General features: G+C 39.0%; 1 protein-coding gene across 2 annotated transcripts in view; it reads right to left on the bottom strand.

Annotated features, from left to right (window-relative positions):
- Positions 1–3386: 3386 nt before the first annotated feature.
- Positions 3387–22464, bottom strand: part of LOC139737088 (interstitial collagenase-like) — a 67055-nt gene continuing 47977 nt past the window's right edge. For both annotated transcript variants that reach the window (XM_071647763.1, XM_071647764.1), the window contains exons 4-9: positions 10997–11310; positions 9669–9824; positions 7137–7282; positions 6394–6535; positions 5147–5401; positions 3387–4387 (exon numbers count right to left, since the gene is read on the bottom strand). In XM_071647763.1, coding sequence (XP_071503864.1) covers positions 4263–4387; positions 5147–5401; positions 6394–6535; positions 7137–7282; positions 9669–9824; positions 10997–11310 — 1138 coding nt within the window. In that variant the 3' untranslated portion in view covers positions 3387–4262. The remainder of the gene's footprint in view (positions 4388–5146; positions 5402–6393; positions 6536–7136; positions 7283–9668; positions 9825–10996; positions 11311–22464) is intronic.

Raw genomic sequence — 22464 nt, 5'->3', positions numbered from 1 at the left:
CACATGCTCTTGATCTGTTTCTGTTTTGTTTGCGTTTTGGTTTTCACCCAGCATTGGTGTGTGTTACATGTAGCTTGGTGACTGCTTGCTAAATACAATGTTAACATGAATAAATAGATGAATAAACATGAATTAATAAATATATGCATTTACATGAATTATTGTAAATGTATAAATGAGAGTAAATTACCTAATAATGATGTGTATGTATATATACATATATATATGTATATATATGTATATACTACACATAGACCCCATATATATATATATATATATATATATATATATAATTCATATGCAGTTAACAATAATTTGACGATATAATACGAGTACTCCGTAAGGAATATTAGGTCTAGTATCATGAAGGAATTAGGCATTTTCATTTTTTACACAACTTTTTTTTCAAATTTATTTTCACTATTTTCACTATTTGTTAGTACATAATTATGTACATAATGATATAACATGTCAGAAAATGTCATTTAAAAAACAGTTGTCCATATTAAACATTCATGGCTTCATGCCACTGACAGTTTTTTCATACATACAAATTTAAGTACATGTACATTTTTACCTAGCGAATAATTCACCAAGAAAATAGTGTGGCATTGTATCCAAGGACTGTCTTTAGAGTTGGATGCTTTAAAAACGATTGTTCTAAAGTAAGAGCTCAGAGCTACATTGAAAATCTTTAGTATTCGTAAAAAAATGTACTGTACTCTCAATAACTGCAATATCAATAAATATCTTCTTTTTTTTCGTTTTCATTATCCCAAGCACAAAACTTGCTCGCGTAATTGTCATTTACCAACGATGGAGATTTTACTTCAGTTGAATTTTCTCACAAAATTATTTGAATGAATGATGCCATGTTCATTTCACAACTTTAACCCAAGCTGATAGTCACGTGACCACCTGTGAAGTCGTATCTTTCACTGAATACCCGTGTCAAACAATAAGATACTTTGAACTTAACTCGTGAAGTTTGCCAAATTTAGGGAATATACTATGAATCGTCATTATCATTTATCACACAAAATAATGGGCATGTAGATTACCAGACGGGGTATATTTCTGAGGCAGATGGAATATGATGAATATTGACACAGACACAGACATACATACACATGCACACACAGAGACACACAATCAGAAAGCCCTCAACGGACAAAGTATTCTTTTTCATTCCGATTGTCACACCCGTGATTATAATATGGCTGTGTGCTCTGCTGGTTGGGTACTTGATGGTATGTTTTTGTTTTTGTTTTTCTTTCTTTTGGCAAATCAATTAAACACTTTCAAAATATACAGAGAAAAGCATCTGGTTTGATGCTTCCTATGTAAACAACTAACGTAAGACACTTATAAACCGGTTTTACTTCCTTTTTTTCTTCTAATTTATCTGTGTGTGATTGTGTATCTTTATGTGAACTTGCACCGAAACAACAGGATGGTAACCTATATCTATCCTCCGGATGAGGAAGATTTTACACAAGAAATAATCCACCCTCACCATCTACGATACTTGTGAAACGGGTGTTCCAAATCAGCCATTGTTTTCACGACAGTGTCATATACTCTTCAGTTCATTCTGTTTTCTTGGGGACGGCCTTGCGATAGGGTGCAGAAATGACAATTTATCTTGTAAATAATAATAATAATATGCACACAGAATGTGAAACTAAAGAACTCGATTAGTGTCGATCAAGACACCTTCCGAGATAACCATTATCATGTATTATGTTATTCATTCGCATTTGAAGTTTTATCTTTCTCCAGACGACCAATCAATGACGCAATCCGGAAAGGCGTTCTCGAAAAAAAAAAATAGAGACTTTCATGTGGATACTTGAATCAATGAACACGTGCTAAATTTCTTCAAAAACCAGATATGCGGGTAAAATAATTGCATTACATGGACATAGGTCTGATGGGCAAAGTTAATCGGCCATTAACACGATTAATAGTTAACCGACTCTGCGCAAGATGTGCTGTTGTTGTAGTGCAATAATTCTAAATAATTGGTCTCTCTGTCTTTGTGCGATGGGTAATGATGCTGCATATCATATTTGTTCAAATGTACAGTCAAACTGAAGTTCACGTGCCGAATAAATTAACAATCAACTAGTTAATACATGGAGCTATAATTATAACGCCATGATTGGTATAATTCGTATTGTAAAACTTCCTGTATACATTGCTTAGTAATTTTGTTTGTCATGTTCATCCAACCAACCTCCAAACAAACGGCTATACTGTTATTCCTTTTTGTTGCTATTGCTATATAGATAATAATTTCAAACACGATTATGTTATGATAAACATTCATATCATTTAACTACTGAACTCATTTTACGGATGATAATCATCATAACTCCACAAAATTTCTAATTAGCAAGTGCTGGCGTTATTCCCTTAAATAACATTTTTAAAGCGACACTAAATTGCTCAACTGTACACGGTCAGTTGCCTCGCTATAGAAAATATACCAACACTTAACCTCAGTCAATGAAATTACACATGCCATCATTTTACTTTGGACACGTTTTATAATTACGACTTCAGTTACTATGGTAACCGCCAGATAACAACCAACCAAAGTTAGCATTCAGGTACTTGCCATGGTTACTTGAGTTACAGTTTCTTGCAAGAAAAGCAATCCTGCTCAACCAATTGCCAAGTTGTAAGTTTGATAAAAAAGAAACCAGAATATTGTGTACATATGGCGTACAAAGACATTAAATCGATCAAAACGATTCCAAGTCTGGTCGACAACAAAACTCAAGAAACCAAGAGATATACAGCATATAAACATCATCTATGTGTATACAGATTAAATACACAGCTATGTTTTCTTTTTTTATTTGTCTTTTTGGTATTTTTCTTTTATCATAAAAGACAATTACAACAAGGTGACACCATTATATTACAACTTTTGTACAATATAGTTCTGTTAAAAAACTCCAACTTGCTTGATGTAATATCACACGCCGTATACTCATGACCGCTTTATAGTTACCTCTGCGTGTAACCAAGCACAATCAAACACAATGAATACACGTAAGAATACACACCAACACTTCACATTGTTATAACCCGCAGAAAAGAGAGAGAAAAAGAAAAAAAAAGAGAGAAGAAAATAACTGGAGACAGGTTTGGCACTGTGAGAGCAATACATTTTAGACTTCCATTCCAGTTATGAAGAAGATTCACCATATCAATACGCCCTTAAAAGCCACGAGAAAAGCGCCTTACGACAACACAAAAGTGTTACTTCCTTTTGGTCTCCTTCTAAATCTCTTTTACATATTATTCACCATGACTAATCTTCACATACCTTTCTTTATTTTCTATTCATATCATCACACACTGTCACGCACGCACGCAAGCACACACACACACACACACACACACACACACCATACCCTCTCTCTTTCGCTCTTTCTCTTTAAGTGTCTCCTTATCCCTCCATCCCTGTTGCTTTCATCTTCTCTTGCGCTAAAATAATGTATTCACAAATCTTGATAAGCACATCCTGTATTAGACTTTCACGATGTACTTCTGACCGACTCTCAAAAGGGAGAAATTAATAGCAATATTTATCGGACATATAATCATTTGTCCTTGTCCAATATATGTGGGATATGCATCTCGCATGTTGAGGTCACCACTGTTTAATAAATTAGTCGCGTGTATTGTTCTACTTCAAAGCCGGTCCGATCAACCCGCAGTTTCATCCGACTCTTTCCCCGCCCTCCTGCCAGAAGGTCCCGCGCCAGCCGACAGGAGGAGAATCTCATCGCTCATGTTCCGCGGCGTGAATTCGCTACAAGTCGTATAAGCTGATGCTTCTGACCATTACCAGCCTTCAGCATTGAGTCACCGGCTTTTTCTTTGGGCAGACTCTACCTTCCTTCTAGCTTCTGAATTCTTATACACGTATAGCCAAATAAGACTTCGCCCAGAGTTACATGAATGAAAGGATCACTCACGACATTCACATTCACCGAATCCGCCCGACTGTTCCGGCAACAAAGAATTCTGTCGACAGTGTTCATACAAATTCACAAAGCAGGGCAGTAGAGTTCTTTAGAGCTCCGAAACGTTCATATGCCGGCACATACTCAATGATCAAAATTATCACGCCGAAGAGAAAGAGTTGTTGTCAGTCAGAGTTTTAACTCTGTTGATACCAATTGAAATGGTATTGTTAAACAATGGTGCCGAAAGAGTTAATCTTCCGGCCAGTACGATATCCGCTACTCCGTAAGCGGCGCGCAGCCCAAGAAGTCCGTGGTAAACTTCCGCGGGTATCCCGGCTCGGCCTCGTACTTGCCTTTTGCTACCAGGTAGTACTTCTTTCCTCGGAGCAGATAGGAGTTGCCTGCGAGATCGGGTAAGATCAGACGTGAAAAACAGAGTTCAAAGATGGCGGCAAAACTTCAGCTTGACGACTTTCTTGTTGAGATCATGTATACCTATGTAACAGATTTCTGATCCCAAAACCCGAAAAATCTATTGATGGAACATCTTTCCTTATAATAAATGTTCATACCACTTTGGCGCTTAGAGACATTTTAATGTGATAAGCGCTTCTTATTGTGAATTAATTCTTATTTAACACGTTTTCCAGACAATTTCATTTTCCTAAAATGCACCAGTAGCGTATTCACGAACCTACACGAAGCCGTCCAGATTTCTGCGTAACAACTCTTCATGAATATTATTTCATTTGAAAAATTTCTTGATCCCGATCATCAGGTATCAAAACATACACATTCCTTATTTTTCATAATCATTTTATCGTTAGACATATTGACGCAATTTTAATGTGCTTTGTTTGTATGCATTTTGTGTGTGTGTGTGTGTGTGTGTGTGTGTGTGTGTGTGTGTGTGAGTATGTGTATATGTGTGTCACAGTTCGCTGATTTTATGTCTTAAGTTCGATACGGGTAAACTGAATTCAAAGAATCCGAGCATTTCTGCTTGCCTAGACACCCTCGTTGCTCTTGTATACAATTTTCCTTTTTCATAGTTATGTATTAAGTTTGTGTTTTTACTGTGTCTTCTCAAGAATGCTGAATAAATTTGAAAGTGAAATGAATCGATTGACTAGAAGGAAGTGGAAATGATGCCGGCTTACCATCATCGTGACGGAATGCCGCCGTGACCTTGTTGCCGATTCCCTTGAAGACCTCCTCGATCATCTTCGGATAGCCCCGGTCCACGGCCTGCTTCTTCTCGTCGAACCGCCACACCTGGTTGCCCTTGAAGAAGAACGTCTTTGCCTTGGTCTTCGAGAGGGCGGCGTCCACCCCCTTGGGAAGGCCGAGCTCGTCCACGGGGCGCGGGTAGCCCTCCTCCATTCGGGAGCCAAAGTAGACCCAGTACTTGGAACCTTCGCAAACAAAGAGAAACACAACAAAAACTCAAACAATTAATTATTAATTGTTTGCTTTCAGTTCTACAAAGGGATTTTCAGTAAAAGGTTATAATACTCTTTCAGTATAAGCCGTTATCAAACAACCAGTACTTTACGATATAGATCGAAGATGACAGATATCATGATGATCTATTATTTACTGAATATCAATGTGCTGCCACTAGTAATTCTTTCTGTTTAGATATCTGTAGCACGTTGCTGAAAAACGATTCTTTTCGCGGAGTTTCAGTTTTTCAAAATTTTCTGCCGTGTTTCCCGTTCTGAACTTATTCTTAAGGGGAAAAAAAAGAGAGAACTATTTCAGCAAAAACTTCATATATCTAGCTTGCTCTGTCTGAAGTTAATCCTAACAAGGACAATGGAAAGGCGGCGTGAGGACAGACTTACAATGTAGCCTATCATTAGCTGATCAGAATGAAGCCGAGACTAGGGGAGTGGAGACTCCACAGCGATATACCCGATATCTCATTCAATTCAATTCAATTCAATTCATTGATTTTTCATTCTTCTTTTTCCAACAAAACATAACGCATAATATATTTGGAATTACATCATAAACATAAACATTCGACTTTTAAAAGATAAATGATACAAATAAACAAAAGAATGCATACTGGCAAAAAAGTACAAAGTTATGCTTCAGTTGAGAAAAAGAAAAGAACTGAGAGGTCCACTAAAAAGCAAGCTTGTATGTTGTGAACCACTCAAAAAATGAACAAACTTATGAATTACTTACTTACAAATACTTATCACAGATATAATTTACGACAGAACGGAACAAGACAGGAGAAATACAAAAGACATGACACGACTTGACAAAAAAGACGGAAAGAATGGGAAGAGAGAAAGGAAAAGAAAAAAAGAGAAAGAGAATAAGAGAGCTTTACCAGAATTATACGCCGACAGAATTCATCGTGTGAATGTTGTTCTAAATAGTCGACTCTTACCTCGGAAGAAGACCGTCCTGTCATCCCTGCGATGATACACCGCACGAATGTTGGCGGGAAGGTTATACCACTTGTCGTAGATTTTACGTCCGTCTTTAGGAGTCACTAATAACCGTCGCCACGACCGCCAGTAATTTTTACCCTGATTGGGAAAATGCGAGAGTCAGTTTAAACATGACTGTATATGTGCCCTATTTGTCATAAAAATATACATGTATCATGTGTATATAATCATATTTGCTGTATCTTGACGAAACGGTGCGATATCACAACAATGTGGTGTTACAATCTTAAATACAAACAATCAAACAACTGGAAAAAGTGTGAAAACCCAACAACCAACACGACCAAGGGCACTAAACATCGATAACAAGGACATTAGAATTTTATATTGTAGAACTTGGCGAAACTCTCCTGACATAATTGTTTAAACGAACCAATCGACACCAGAATAAAAAGAGTCTTTTAAGCCTTTTACCAGATTGACTAAAAACGCTATCGTCATGCTATGGCTGATTTTATATCAGTTGTCACCCTCTACATGCCATCTGTACAAAAAATAGTTAATGAATTTGTAAGATCACAACTGCTGATCTACATTCTAACACACATGTCGGAAAAAAAAAAGAACCGGTAGGATTTGAACCTGGCATCTGCTGCATTAATAATGTCTTTCTAAAGCTAGTGTCAGTTGGTACTTCAGTACTCCTAGGGTATGGGTATTTTTTTTTCGCCCCAATTACCTTGAATGTATAAATGCTTCCACTAATAGAAGTCACAGCACTAAACCCTGCCTGACAGTACGATTTCCGTGAGGGTACCGTAGGGGCTAGCTTCGGCCGGGTCTCCACAGCATTCTTCACAACACTAGGTGTGCTGCCTTCCGGTCCTGTATTATTTGGGAAGAGTGAAAATGGTGATGAAACATGATGTCCATAAAAAAAAAAAACCTATAAGCTTTTGAAAGAAAGACAAAACAAGTTTGAAAAGTTCGAAAAAGTCGACGAAACGGCTAAGAAACGTGCATATACGCACACGCACACACACACACACACATACACACACACACACACCCTTCCGAGGGTCAAATTCACACGCAAACACATTCCTCGTTGAATGAACATAAAAGAGAAACGGAAAAGAATGAATATTATGAGAAATCTCTTCGGGTAGGATTTATAGATTCATGACTGTCGTGCTTGAAAATTAGAAAGAAAGCAAACATGGATACAATGGGAACATTCGACAAGAAAACACGACGGATATCGTTAAAAAATACAAAGGAAAAAAAGAGAAAAATACAGACATAAAACTTAAGAGAGAAAGAGAGAGACACACACAGTGAGAGATAGAGAAAGTGAGAGAAGGAGAGGGAATGAGATAGTGAGTGTGCGTGCAAAGTTAATAGTGTGGACAAACACGTTTTGAAGAATGCTTGGTCACGCCGAAAACTGTACGGCAGACACTCAAAGACAGAAGAAATTAAATCAATCCCAAGGCAAAGTCAAACTTGATGCAGAGAGACAGAAAAACAAAGAAGGAAAAGTTGGAAGGAGAATCATTTCAGTAAAGGCTATGAGGTATAGGAATTATGAACTTATCACTGCAATTGTCTGAAATGCGAGCATCACACTCATTAAAACAACGTGAGTCTGTCGGGCAAAAAGGAACTTGAAATCCACTCGTCAGGTAAGGCATTCCTTGAAACTGCTGCAGGATTCTTACTTTTGTGTTTTCGCCTTTTGCGCATTAATCGCAACCATTTCAGGCTAGGCCCTGAGGACCAACAGACACAAACACACAGACATGACATTGTTTAAACATTTGCTTATCATTGATTATTACATTTGGTTAAACACGATGTATGGCCTTTACTGTAAGACAACAGTGGTTCTAAGTACAGAAGATCGCCTCAAATCGTATAACTACAGTGGACGCAAACGGCAGGATGAATGGCGATCGAAAGTATAGATCGCTGCCAAATTGAAGATTAAAAGAATGAAATCTAGAACACTTCCAATTCCTCATTAATGGCTCGTTATGGTGAATACTGATGACGTTTACTTCTTTTGTAGATGTGAATAGAGCGAGTTTCTCTGTGTAAAACAGATCCTTAATGGCGATTTGTTTAAATAGTATAATTGTGTTCAAATGCAAACGGAGTATGAAAACAAGCACGAGGGATGTGATACTTTTACGTAAAACTGTAGTGAAAACTGTATCACCACGATAGTTAGTAAATGTGAATAATTATGCGGCAATGGTGATCTGATCGGGTGATCTGCTTTCATTCGAGAAAACTTTGCATTTCAAAATTAATATTATCTGCTCCAAAGTTGTTGTTTTTTCCCATACAGGGAAAAAGAGCATGAATCTTGGCGTTATTTCATCACGTAAAAAGTCATAAACTGCAAAACACGGAGGACCAGCATCTGGGTGACGATGTTTCACAGAGTGGAGAAAACGGCTCTGGCGTTTCAATGTGGAAAGCGCCATCTCTCGACTTGTCTTGTACATGGGAATGTCGGACCCTGGATGCAGCTGACGGGTGAAAGAGGTCTGAGGAAGGGAACTGGTGCGAGTTGCACAGTGAAGACTTCTCCCCTACCAGGGAGGTGGAAGGTTACCTCCCCGTACCCTACCAGTGCACCCATCCTGGTCTCTGCGGGGTCCTAAGTGGAGCCAATCAGTGACGTAAAAGACCAGCATCCTCTCTTCGTGAGTAAACAGGTCTCAGGAAGAACGTAGGATATTGGCTGTGCATGTATCAAGTATGTGCTCTGGAGATCATTCTGAGATAGTGTCTACCATCGAGCTATCTTGCCTCGAAATGCATCCATGTCATCCAGGTAGACCTTTACTCTGACTGATAGTCTCACTCCCAGACGTCTCTCTTTTTTTAAAAAAGCCTGAACGAGAGAAGCTTCTCACGAGCCGAATGCACGAATGTGTCTCTTTTTCAGATTCTCATTACAAAAGTAGTGCATGTTGAGGTGTGAATTCTCTTCAATTTGTCTCCCTCTACAAATGAAATTTGTAAGATCGCAACTGCTGATCTATACTTTAACAAACATGTCGGTGGAAAAAAAAAAAGAATTCACACCTCAACCGCCACCGCTCTGCTTGAAGATGCTTAAGAGATAAAAGGATGGAGAGAGAGATGAGGGAGGAAAACTGTAAGATATAGGAAATTCAAAAAAAAAAAATGTATACTAGTAAACAGACGACACAAACGCGCACACACAAAGGGAGGGGGACGCGCAGATCCTACTTACCGTATAAAGCTTGTATCCCCAGGATGTCGTCTTTTGGTAGTCTGAAGTCTCGCATGAAGTGGTAATGGGGCCACATGAGCGCCCCTGGGTCGTCGGAGTGGTCCAACCCGAGGGCGTGGCCGATCTCGTGTGCCGCGGTCTGGAAGAAGTTATAACCTTTACAAGACAAAGAACAAGCAAACATATTATTTCATTCATCGTTCATCTGCTGATGGTCTGGTCTGTTTACGCCCTCTATTGTCCTCTTTATTTTAATGAGAGCGCAGTTTTGAACTTCACGTTTTAAAAGCAGGGACTCACAAAAGAGATAACCTGCAGAACATCATTTTGTAAAACGTTTCGAAAACTGGGTGCAGGCTGGAAACCCACGCACCACTCACCCATCCCTTGAATCTCCTGAGCCGCCACAAGATTTCACGTAAAGCCACACCAGCTGAGACATGCGACTACATTGGATTACTATCAATACATAACATTCTGATCTGAGGACAGCACGGCTTAATTCGCAAGTAGTGACATGGGCTCGGATTCTGTATGGGTACAGAATATTTTGAAGAGTTTTTTTTTTGTCAAACCAGACAGTCAAATCGCTATTGTTGATACCCCCTCTCCTTCCTCTTCTCTTCCTCTCCTCCTCCTCCTCCTCCTCCTCCTTTTCTTCTTCTACTCTAGCATAAAGTCTTTTTGTTTTGTTTATCTTTCTACCTATCATAACTGAAAGGAAACATAAAATCAGACCACCGACCCCCATGACAATGATTTCTAAATTTCGCTAAATCCGTTTGTGAGATTGCCTGATATGAATACTCTGTGGGTTTAACATTTGTGTGTCCTGTGCAAATTATGGTTTTGACGTCATGAATGACTTTTGGAGAAAATTTATATGGTTTCATGTTTTTGAACATTAGATTACATGAGTAGCTGTCGTCAAGTACTTAACTCAAATGCCTTTCACGAAATGATAGCTGCTGAATTAGTTCCCATCAAAACTAAAGTCTAATTTACATTAACGAAGCAGAGATAGCAATAAATGTAATGTCACATTGCAATTTGCTTGACTCACAACAAAGAAGTAAACTAAGCTTTACAGTGTGAACAGGTATAGACCAAGAAAAAAAAAAAACCTTTCCATTTCCATTCCTTTGGTAAAATGATGCCTTTGTGGTTTGTTCGTGGTGGTTAGATTTTTTCGGTGTGAAGTATACCTTTTAGATGGTTTAATCGAGGTGATAAAATTTCTTAGGATTAATTACGGCAGAGAAAAGCCTGAAGATAAGCCTTTTGAAATTACAGTCAAAGTGCGTCCTCATCGTCTAGTTACTACATACCTCTATCATCGTCGTCCATCGTGAACAAATCATCGTCATCGAAGTGGATGTCGCCGTTGACTTCACCCCAGCCGCTCTTCGGCGAGAAGGCGTGGGCGAGGTCTCCGTCGGGGCCGTCGAAGATCGGGTGCTCGAGGTCGTGCGAGTGTCGGCCCTTGAGGAAGGCGATCCGGATCATGGCCTCGTTGACGCGATGTCCGGTGAACTCGGTGAACTCTAGCGGGGTGACGTCACTCCAGACCCGGAAGGCCCGTTTGATGGTGTTCCGGAGTTCCCAGGGTTTGATCTGACCCCGAGTTGGGTAGTTGACGATGCTACATGCGAACGACATGAAAAAAAAAAATGATGCTGCTGATAATGATGATACTAATAATGATGATCAAATGATAATGATGATAATAATAACATAAGTGATAAAAATTATATCAAGATGGTAATAATGATAAAAATACTAAACTTTAAAGGTAATTGTAATGACTGATTAAGCCAGGGTAGGCCCTCTCCTTCGTCAAAATCGTGTCAAAGAGTTTGACCTTGCCTTTATCATTCATTGTGGTCTCGGTGAAATTCATAATCATCGCTGAACTCCAAGTGAACATTGTCTGTCATGTCAGCCTAGCGTCCTCGTTGAAAATGTGGAGGCTGCATCATAAGTAATTAACGAGCTGTAGATCTGCGACACTAATGTTTATGACACGTCTTCTCCCGGGTTGGACAGCGTGAACAGCTGTCTCGCGCATGTGTGAAACAGCATTCTTTTTTTTTTTAATTTAACAACCGCGTCGTATACGACCGTGGCAGATCTAAAGCTCGTAGGCCTAACTACTAGTCAGAACGGAATGAGATTAGTTTCCACCCTCTCACGTACTTGACATCATTTAAACTTTGAGAACTATCTGTGCTTAAAACAAAATGTATTCTGCTCCAGGTGAATGTTATTCGGAGAGAATGCTCAACGCTCTTTCGTTTTCTCTATCCTCGCCTGCCCATAAGGTCCCCCTAATTTCCCCGAATCCAAAAGAAAGTGCGTCCACGCCTCCAAAACCAGAGAAGGGTATTTTGCAGAAGGATTTACCGTCATCATTCACACCCAATAATTTTTTTTTTTTTTTTTGACTGGCTCATGTGGATCTTTTTTTTTTTATTTTTTTTTTCCTCAGATTTATTTTAGTATCTTTGGTTCGCAAAAAGTAAAACCAATATCAATATCCTTGGTTAACTTCCGGTCGAGCTCAGCCCACGTACAACGCGTGGAGGCGTCGTACTGGGAAGAATGTCTACTCAGCTCAAAAATAATTGTAGGTCAGTGTCACTGTCTTCTCAACAAGCTAGTTTAAAAAAAAAAGAAGTAAAGTGATGAGATCTTCTCGCTGGAAAACAAACCACAAGAATAAATCCCTGGAATCTAAAAGGTTAAAAAGTTGCACGCGAATAAAAGTCTTTGCCGCCGCAGAGCTCAGGTTAAGAATTCTGACGACCAGCTGGTTCTGACCGCAACCAATCAGAAGAAAATCCTCGGGCATGAATGGGAAAATCGGATGACTAATTAGATAACTTGTAGACCGCGTCTGGAGTCGCTTCCATTTGATTTGGTTCGAAGGAAACCAGAAACTGGAGAGGGTGAGGCTGGGCGGGTGTGAACGAGATGCGGACGAAGTGAAACAATCACAGCGATGTGGAACCGTTGTTTTATTTAAAGTACAGTCAAACTTTTCTCGCCGCGGGAAAGACGGCTGGTTATGGCTTAATGAATCGAAGCGAGAGGTGCATTATGTTAGCCGGGGGGAGAAAATTGAAGAAATTAACGACTTAATGATATCATTTATGTCGCAATCTCCTCTAGGAAGTAAAGCTGGCAAATTGTGGAAGCCGATTGAGTTAGGGAGGGGGCAGATTGTTGATGAGAAAGGGGACGGGTCTGGTCAATGACTTCTTGGATGAACTTAGATGGTTGCAGGATTTGTTTAACCTGTTCTTCTCCTTATCCATTTTGTATGTGTGCGTGTGTGTGTGTGTGTGTGTGTGCGTGTGTGTGTGTGTGTGTGTGTGTGTGCGTGTGTGTGTGTGTGTGTGTGTGTATTTGCGGCGAGTCAATTTGTAAGATTAATGTGTCTGGATTTTTTTTTCATTATTTGTCTAGCATAATGTAAACTCCTGGCTGAAGCTCTTCTTAGAAATTCATCATCATATAACTAAGTAAGAGAACACCTTTCTCTTGGGTATCGTGACTTTTCATTTCCCTGCCGACCTGCATGACATCGAGAAACAAATCCATGCTCCTTGCCTCGAGCGTGGCACGAACTGGGCTCGGGCTAGCATCCTCTGATTAAAAACATCCATATGAATTCATCCCAAATTCGTGCGATACAGAGGGTATTAACAAAAAGTTTAGAGAAAAAAAAATCTATCCCTCTTGAACATTCATTCTGGAGCTAGTGAGGTGTAGATTTCTGAGGCTGGAAGCACAGGAGACAGGTAGAAATCAAAACGAAGGAATGCCAGTTTGTCATACACAACATTATCCATCCCCTGCGTCATTCTCAAACGATTTTGACGTTTCGTTGGAATGTTTCTCATCTCACGCGAGATTTCCCGTGACACGCCTGGTTAGACTGGCTCACATTTTGATGACACGGACACGCTCCTGTCTTTATCCGCTTCAGATCTACCTCCTCCTCCTCCTCCTACTCGCCGTCCCGTTCCTCAATACGTAGTTCAGGATCAACATCCTTCTGAAACACATTTGAAGCTTTCTTACCGGCGTCGTCACAAACAGTTTAATATATCAAAGTATTACGGTGCTAACGACAACGTTATAAAAGTACAAACAAATGGTATCAGCTACGTTTAATACAGAGAAGCAGTAAAGAACCCATTCGTCTGATATCGTATGTGCATTGCTACCACTCCTTTAAAAATCAGAAACAAGCGAATAAATCAAAGACATTTTTTTCTTCTTCTTCTAAAAAGGTAGGAAGACGCGACTTCAATTTCAATTTTTCAATTTCAATTTATTTTCATATTTCTCGATGAAAAATTACATCAAATATAACAAAATTAAATGAAATACATGACATACATAGAATATTGCAAATATGTAAACATAATAGTGGTCGATCTGTTCAGTTTGGAATCTGTGAATGAATGCTAAAGAAATATGAAGGAACCTACTTAAAAAGCGAGCTTGTTGAGCGTAGGTCCCGGAAGACGCGACTTGGTCCCACTAGTTCACGGAACGATGATTTAACTTTGGCAATTATTTGTAAGGGAACTTATGTCAGAGCTGAAATTATCATTTCACAAACCAATCATGAACCATGCGCTCAATCGCCATGATTCTTCTGGGAGTCAATTCGATGTAGTGGTCCCAATCTGCTGGAACGCTGAGTCATGCTAAAATCAAAATGTAGAGCCATTGATAGAAACTTATAACACTATTTGCAAACAGATTATAAGCGACTTTAGCTATCCAAACGATTCATTATAATCTAGCAAACATTCCCAACAGGCCCCGGAGCTTGAATCCCACCGACTCCTAGCCAACTTGCCTCCCCGACCGCCTGGGGTCAGGGGTTAGAATGCACTCTCCTGTGAGGACATGACGAGAGCGAGTAAAGGTAATCGACGTCACACAGCGTATTTCAAGATTTGTCTTCTTATTTCTACAATTGTCCCTGGGCCTCTCCACGAATAAACACCGCTTCGAGCGTGCTGACAAAGCCATGAACGCAAACATGTGTATTTGTAGTATGTAGAGAAATCAGTTGCACGTGATTCTTTGTCGATAAAGTGTCAGGCGGCATTAGTTTCACTCCGTTAACAAGCGGAGGACGCTCCTCCTTCAAAAGCATCATGACACAACGTGAGAAAAGGGAGGAAAGAAGAAATTCCTACACATTAGTTAATGGATATCTTTCGGGAAGAGTATAGATGTTGTTGAATCGGTTACAGCTCGTTATTCCGAAGGTTCGTTATTCCGAAGGCTCTTTAGTCCGAAGATTCGTTATTCCGAAGGTTCGTTATTCCGAATTTCATTTTCGGATTAACGAATCTTCGGAATAACGAACCTTCGGAATAACGCCACAAATGTTCGGATTAACGAACCCTTTATCATTTTCGGATTAACGAACCTCTATAGGTATTGGGAATTTGTGTGTTTCGGATTAACGAACCTTCAGAATAACGAACCTTCGGAATAGCGAACCTTCGGAATAACGAACAGCACCCGTTGAATCAGCGAAAAACTTAAAATCAAATTCATTTTGGCATCTTGCTGATCATACACTTGGTATGCCTTGTCTCCTAGCCAACTGCTTGCCGAAAGTTTATTGTTAGGCTATGACAAGACGGATGGCTGCCATTCCTGAACATTAACATGCAAAAAAAAAAAAAAAAAAAAAAAAAAAACCTTCTCTGAGTTTGTTCACGCAAAATATATAGCAGTGATTGACAACGATGAAAATAACGTCCATGTGATGATAGCGGGATTATACTTCCCCATTAAAGTGTTTCACGATAAGAATTACGATCAATAACCCCAATGATAATGATGATAGTTATGAAAATAAAATCATAATTCCGGGAATAATTCTTATCGTCATCAGCATTGTTACTATTACTATCATAGGCCCACCTGTTTTCAGATAATAGGCCTAGGATTGGCTATTTTGCCTCTATAGTACAGCTCTAGTACCTCTCTATCATATATACGTCACCCTGCATCCTTTTCTTTAACCATTTATTTGTACTGTGTCGTATCTTGCTTCTCGAAGTATTTCCCTTATATCTCTGTCTTTACTGGGGAATCAGGCAATTTACACTCAATGGCTGGAAATTCAAGATCAAAAGTTATACACTGGACCCCACAACAGAATGGTACACCCTAGGGGTCAAAGTTCACGGGGGTCAGCAGCCGGGGCGTAAATGCGATTATCGGTGTCATCTATGCCTGAGATTAGGTTTCAAAAAAAGGCAATGAATCAGATTTAGTAATCATGCCTGTTTGCAAGAGGAAAGGAGATTGAATGCGATGTCTTCAAATATCAGCAGATTTTCTTCTTTTTTTTTTCTCCCTTAAAGTATCACTGTAAAAGACTGACAGGTACTAAATCACATTTGAGGATCCCCGTGGGTGATATTAATTTTGTTTTCCTTGTTGCGTGAGAGAAGTTTTTCTTCGAAGTGAAGACATATTTTGACACCAGATTCCTGACAGGACCACAATAAAAACTAGGTCAGTTCATGTTAACGAAAGAATTGCGTGTGGCGGAAATCCAGTTCGAGGCTGACAGTTGAGAAATTGGTGGCGCTATACCATCAAAGTGACAGTGTTTTGCAAGACAAAGATGAGTTGATGCCCTTGTTTACCCCTTTCTCTGCCAATGAGTCAAATCTACACATCGGTCACACACATACCTATTGAAAGGCAATTAATGTGGCAGCCAGAGAATTAAAGGTATTGCTTACCATGGGAGAAAAGAAATGATCATGTTATCACATTTGATGCATATGTTTATGTTAGTTCTATCACAAAACATCCTACCATAATATTCTAAAAATCTAGCAATAAAGCATAAAAATATATAAGGAGATATCATTAATGTTCTTGATAAACCATAACTGTATCTTTTCTAAACAATTCCGAACAATTGTATTATAAGTACTGTTCACACTTTGTATATCTAACAGCAATTATCATAGATTGTAGTGATTGACATTTTTACATTGGTTGTTTCTATCCCTAACTCACATTCTAAAATTATTTTGAAACTCTAGAGCTGGTTTTGTTTCATCTGCAAATGGTAAATAATGCCTTTAACTTGTTAACATATCTAAGCGATGGAGGGAGAATAAATATGAACACCAACGCTGTGAACATTTCTCTCTTTTTTGTGTGTGTTTTTGAATATGTTGCAAGGTGCTTTTTTTTTTTTTTTTTTTTAATCAGCACGAAATTTCTAGTGTATGCGTTTGGCACAATTAGCAAAAAGACATTGCTTTTATCTTGACGGAGCAAGCGTATCAACATGGCAAAGAATGCAGAATAGTAGAAAGGTTATAGGTAAAACGTGTAAAATGCCACGAATTGTCCGATTAACAAAATCTTCATGAGCATCATTCGACATTTTCGCTGGTAAAATGTACCACTGAACATTATTAACTGACACTCTACCCTGATGGAACGCCCATTTTGATAATAGTACTCCTTGTCAGGAGGAGGTTTTTGTAGTTTGCGGTTTTTGCGTGTTGTCGCACGATCCAGTTAATCTAACCACATCCAGTTATTATAATAACGCTGCACCCCTAGTTATCGTCATCTCCAAAAAAGTATGTAATTATACTCATCCATGGTCAGTTGTATCCCCCCCCCCCCAAAAAAAAAAAAAAAAAAAAAAAAAAAAAAAAAGCCAAATCATGCCCCCTTGAGGGCAATCCCTTACCGGCACCGATCACGGTGACAACAGAAGCATTCATCGATTCGTAGATTACGTAGATCTCTTATTATTATGTTTTGTTATAGTTGTTGTTGACTGAATATGGAATTTTGTGGGGGCGGGCATGAAGATTAATGGGGTATTACGAGTAATCTGTGGCGATCCTTGTTCTCGCAATTGTTGATTGATCACAGAAGTCTTATACACAACAACCTTCAAAAAAGTGCGCAAAATGTCAAAAATGGCAACAACAAGAGTAGCTTTCAGCAAAGGAGTGTGCTCGGAAAAAATGTAGACTAAACAGAGACGACATTCTACAGAACAATTCCATATTTCAAAGGGATGGTATAGTATTGGTTGAGGTGAGGATTCAGCTTTTAACTTTTTGCGAGATACGTATAGAATTCACTCTGTGATATGTTAAAGAGCATACATATTCTAGGAGAAATCCAAAGTTTATTTGATGAAAATCGGGTTGAAATGGATGAGATGTCCTAAATCAAGGTAAAACAAACGATCCTAATACAAAGTGGGTCCTATCTTTTGTTAGGATCGCTTTGTTTCGGATATCTCAGCCATCTCAAAACCAATTTTCATCAAATACTTTGAATTCCTGTTAAAATTAATACTCTTTCAAAGTTCATTAGAGGTTTCTAATTATCTCATTAAAAAAAAGTTGAAAACCTGAATCCCCATCTCAACCAAAACTACATCATCCTTTTAAGATAGGCATGTTTCCCCCGTTACTATCCTAATGCTTTAAATGAGAAATTATAAACTTTGTAAACCCTCCAAACCACGTGCAAAAATTACAAACAGACACATCATCGCCATTTTCATCTAATACTGTATTTTTCGTACTATTTCGTAATGTATTGTTATGCATGCAATAGTTCAATGTTCAAAAATAGTTTTTGATTGTAAACTGTCTTTAGATTGTTTTTAAGTAATACAGGGTTCTCTTGTAAAGCAGTTTTGTGTGTTGAAGAGACTACGCGGCTGTATAAAGAATGCATAAATAAATAAATAAATAAATGAATAAATGAAGAGATAGATAAATTAACAAATGAGTAAAATAATAATGAATATATAAATAAACATATGAATAAAAAATAAAAAATAGATAAGGAGATAAACAAATACATCAACAAACAGAACAATCATCGTCATTAAAATCACAGTAATAATATCATTATTAACAGCAACAACGATAACACCCATAATACTGGCGTAGTAATAAGACTCGCTTGCTTCTTTGACAGTAATCAAATCTTGAGCTTTGGAAGCGTGACTTGGTCTTAAAAATCCTGCGCTAAAATATCCCCGATTCAGTTGCTCAAAGGGAAGTGTGCGGATGCGAGATTTCTCTGCTCTCTTCTGGGTAGATTCTGATTATGATACCAAGCGGAACGCTTTGGATGACAACATCGACGTTTATTTGATGTGTGAATGGCCACTTCTCCCGATGAAGAAAATTCTTAAAAGGTCAGTATCATTCGTCGACTGACTGCTCAAGTTTATTTTATTCCCCTGAGCTTTGGTCGTGCTGTTGCACATGGGACTCATATTTAGGAATGTGTACCACAGATATATCTAGCCCTTTATGTAGCTGTAAATGCAGAAGGTTACTGGGTATTTAATTCTTGTGTCATTTTCAGGATAAGTTCAGAGATCATTATCAACTCAGTATCACAGATCTGTTGATGCTGTGTTGAGTAAGAAAAAATGTCATCACGTCTTCGCCTGGATCCTCCCATTTCTGCTAGACATCCTCCTATAAACTCGACGGGTATGACCAGTATACGCAGATGTAGAAGATTTCCAAGACATTGTCTGTGATTGGATTCTTCTCTTCTTTACACACATCCAAGATTATCTTGAGAGATCTAGCTTTCTTAGAATTGACCTTGATATTGCTTGTCACCTATTTTTATCAAAATATCAGCCCTCCTTCAAGATCCCAATGCACAGTACCACCAACAAAGGTTACATGCGAGCGTTTCTCGAAGTACGTGTTCATTCATGAAAAGAAAGGGATGGTGTGTATTATTAGGATGAGGGGATGACGCGATATGAAAGGAAAATGTGGTTTTCATTCGAGGGAAAATCCCAATTCATCCGGGGAGATCAAGAACAAACTAGACACACGTGTTCTCAGTTTTAAAAAAAGACAAGATCTGACAGACACACACACACACATTGTCGAAGCGAGATTAATGTGTTCCTTTTTTTTTTCGATGCACGTAATAGCCAAAAGAAAGGAAAAGAAAAACAAAGAAAACAAGGAAAGATTCTTTCCCGGAATCCATTGTTGTTGTTGTTGTTGTTCAACTGTCATCAAAGTTCAGGAAAGGCAGCGTCATAATAATGTTGTGGACTTTTTCTTCTCTGCGAGTATACCTCACACATCACATCTGTGACCACATTCAGTATATTCGGTTTCATTTTTTTTTTCTTCCACTTGCATGACTTACAGCCCTCTTGAACATATTAGCGGAAAGCAACAACAGCAACAGCGACAGCAACAACAACAAAAACAAACAAACAAATAAACAAACAACAACTGAAGTGAGAGGAGTTATTTCATATTAGAGTGGATGCAAAACCTCTGTAGGGTTTGAATATATACTGTGGTCGTTCACCCTAAGATGGAATTCTTCTTCTTCTTCTTCTTCTTCTTCTTCTTCTTCTTCTTCTTTTTTAACTCTAGTGGTGTCCGACCATTCGTCGACGTTTTTGTTTGTTTGTTTGTTTGTTTTTATTCTGTTTCCTTTTCAAAAGAAATACTTCGTGTAGGAATGTCCATAGTGATGACGACATTAAATTAACGTAGGCTTTATGACATAGACATGAAAATTATTAGAATTTCCACTTCTCTTTAAAGACCAGATGTACAAGTATGATTACCGTGCCATTCTGTCATTCATTCATATCCGTATTCCATAACTGTTCTAAACAAAACATAAAGGGGGAAAACACTGGAATTTTAAAACATGAGTGTCTTAAACCAGGGAGGTGGAAGAGGATATTCCACCTCCCTGCTTAAACCAGCTCACGTACCTTCACCCTCCCCGAGGCTTACCCACTCAGGTACATTCAGGAAACCGTAGGGCAGCTCGCTTAAAGTTCATGGGTAGCGAGCTGTGAGCTCCCACGAGAAAAAGATAAATAACTACAGAGATATGTCATCCCACCAACAACTTTTTGTCGCCCCAAAACAGACGGTGCGTGGCAGACTGGCTTAGGAGGGGAATGCCCTTAAAATCACACATTATACCCGAACACTATTCTTCAACTTTTGTTGTCAAAATAATCTACGCACTTTCTTTTCTGTCTTCCAAATGCAATGGAGCCTAGATTGGTGAAATGTTGTGGTCAGGTGTTTTGTGTTTAAGTTGGAATTATTATCAAGTTATTCAGCCTCAGCTGAAAGTGAAATCAACAGTTAATTCACAACGAAACAAGAAGATTTGAATGCACTATAGGTCAGGTATTGCTCGGCGTTGAGTTCTAAATCTTGCCCGTTCATCTTCTTCATTCATACCATATATAGTAAATACCTGCATCGTAAATGCTCTATGAACACAGTTCACTTTGGAAACGGGTCAGTCGGATTTCATTGAGTTGATTATTTCATAGACGCATCTCAACGCGTGTCCCGTCGTGGTGAAGAGTCAAACGGTATTATAGCAACTTTCCCGGTAGATTTTCTAATAACGTCGCAGACCCTACCTATCCCGTTGCTCTTGAATTGGTCAATTTCATTTCAAAATATTCTGAAAAAAGTACATTTTCCTTTAAGATATAAGGAGTTTATGAGAGAGACGTTTCCGAGGAGCGTAGAATGCGCAATTCACACCTAGGACCGTCTCGGCCGCGCGACGACCTAGTGAATGTCGTAGGGTGCAGGGGGCTTACGGTCTAGGGGCCCCCTTCAGGGACGTCGAACCGACGCGACGGAACGCCTCCTTGAGAGAGCGTGCAGCGAGTCGCAGTGATTAATGACACTTATGACGTCATACCGTCACCATCTTTCTCGACGTTAGTTCTTGAACTCTCCTTCTGCCTCCCATCCCTTGACTGTTTGTGTATTTCTTTCTGTCATGCGACGGGCCGAAAAGAGCTGAACAAAATACCTAGCCATAATATTTACCCCTTTCTCGCCAATGAGTCGAATGTGCACGAATTCCACAGACAAGCTTATGGACAGGAAATCAATATGGCATGCAGAGGAGTAATAGCTCCATGCGAGTCGCGGGAGTGAAAAGCGACGAAGTAAAATGTCATTCCCGCCATCTTGATGCAAAGACGCTGCTATAAAATTTACTTTCGACGTCGTCATGACAGATGTAGGTTCATCGTCAACGTCATACCAGACTATAAATCATTAATATGATAATATCAATATTCAAAATGTAAAACTGTATTCTCACATTTCTCTTCGTCTTTCAGGGACAGAAAGTCGCTGGCTGCGGGTTACAAACAGCGGCGGACTTACTTCCCCTTTACAATGATTGACACGAGACGTACTCTGAGGAATGCTCGTGGCATTTTTGGTTCCTTGTCAAAATTGTCTCATCTTTGTTTTGTTTTGTTTTGTTTTGTTTTGTTTTTGTTTTTCAGGGAGAGGATTTGTCTAAGGTTGATTTTGGTCCGATTTGGCTAAAATCTTCGCTGATCAGGTACTTTTGTGTACTTATTCGTTTATGCATTTCATAATAAATGTCTCTTTGAGGTACTTCTAAGTAACATTAATTTGCCTAGTTTCTATGCACAAAAAACCGGGGGGGGGGGCAGAAGTGTACCACTAGCGAAAACTAATCATCAGCACTTTATGTCTATGGGAGCGATCCATGTATTCCTGGGACACTATCCTGGAGACTTTCTGGTCCATTCGTGGATTAACCATTAACCATCAAAATGAATCGAAGGCCCTACCGTGGTCTGTTCATGATTCACTTTTTGATCACTCATGGCTACTTCATGCATAATATATCATAACTCATTCTCTACCCATGGAAAATTCGTGGTGAT

Source organism: Diadema antillarum, unplaced genomic scaffold, assembly GCF_040938485.1.
Source record: "Diadema antillarum isolate AM-2024a unplaced genomic scaffold, OU_Dant_1.0 seq00000681_RagTag, whole genome shotgun sequence".
In the NCBI taxonomy this organism is placed as follows: Eukaryota; Metazoa; Echinodermata; class Echinoidea; order Diadematoida; family Diadematidae; genus Diadema; species Diadema antillarum.
This window is presented reverse-complemented; position numbering and strand designations above follow the sequence as displayed.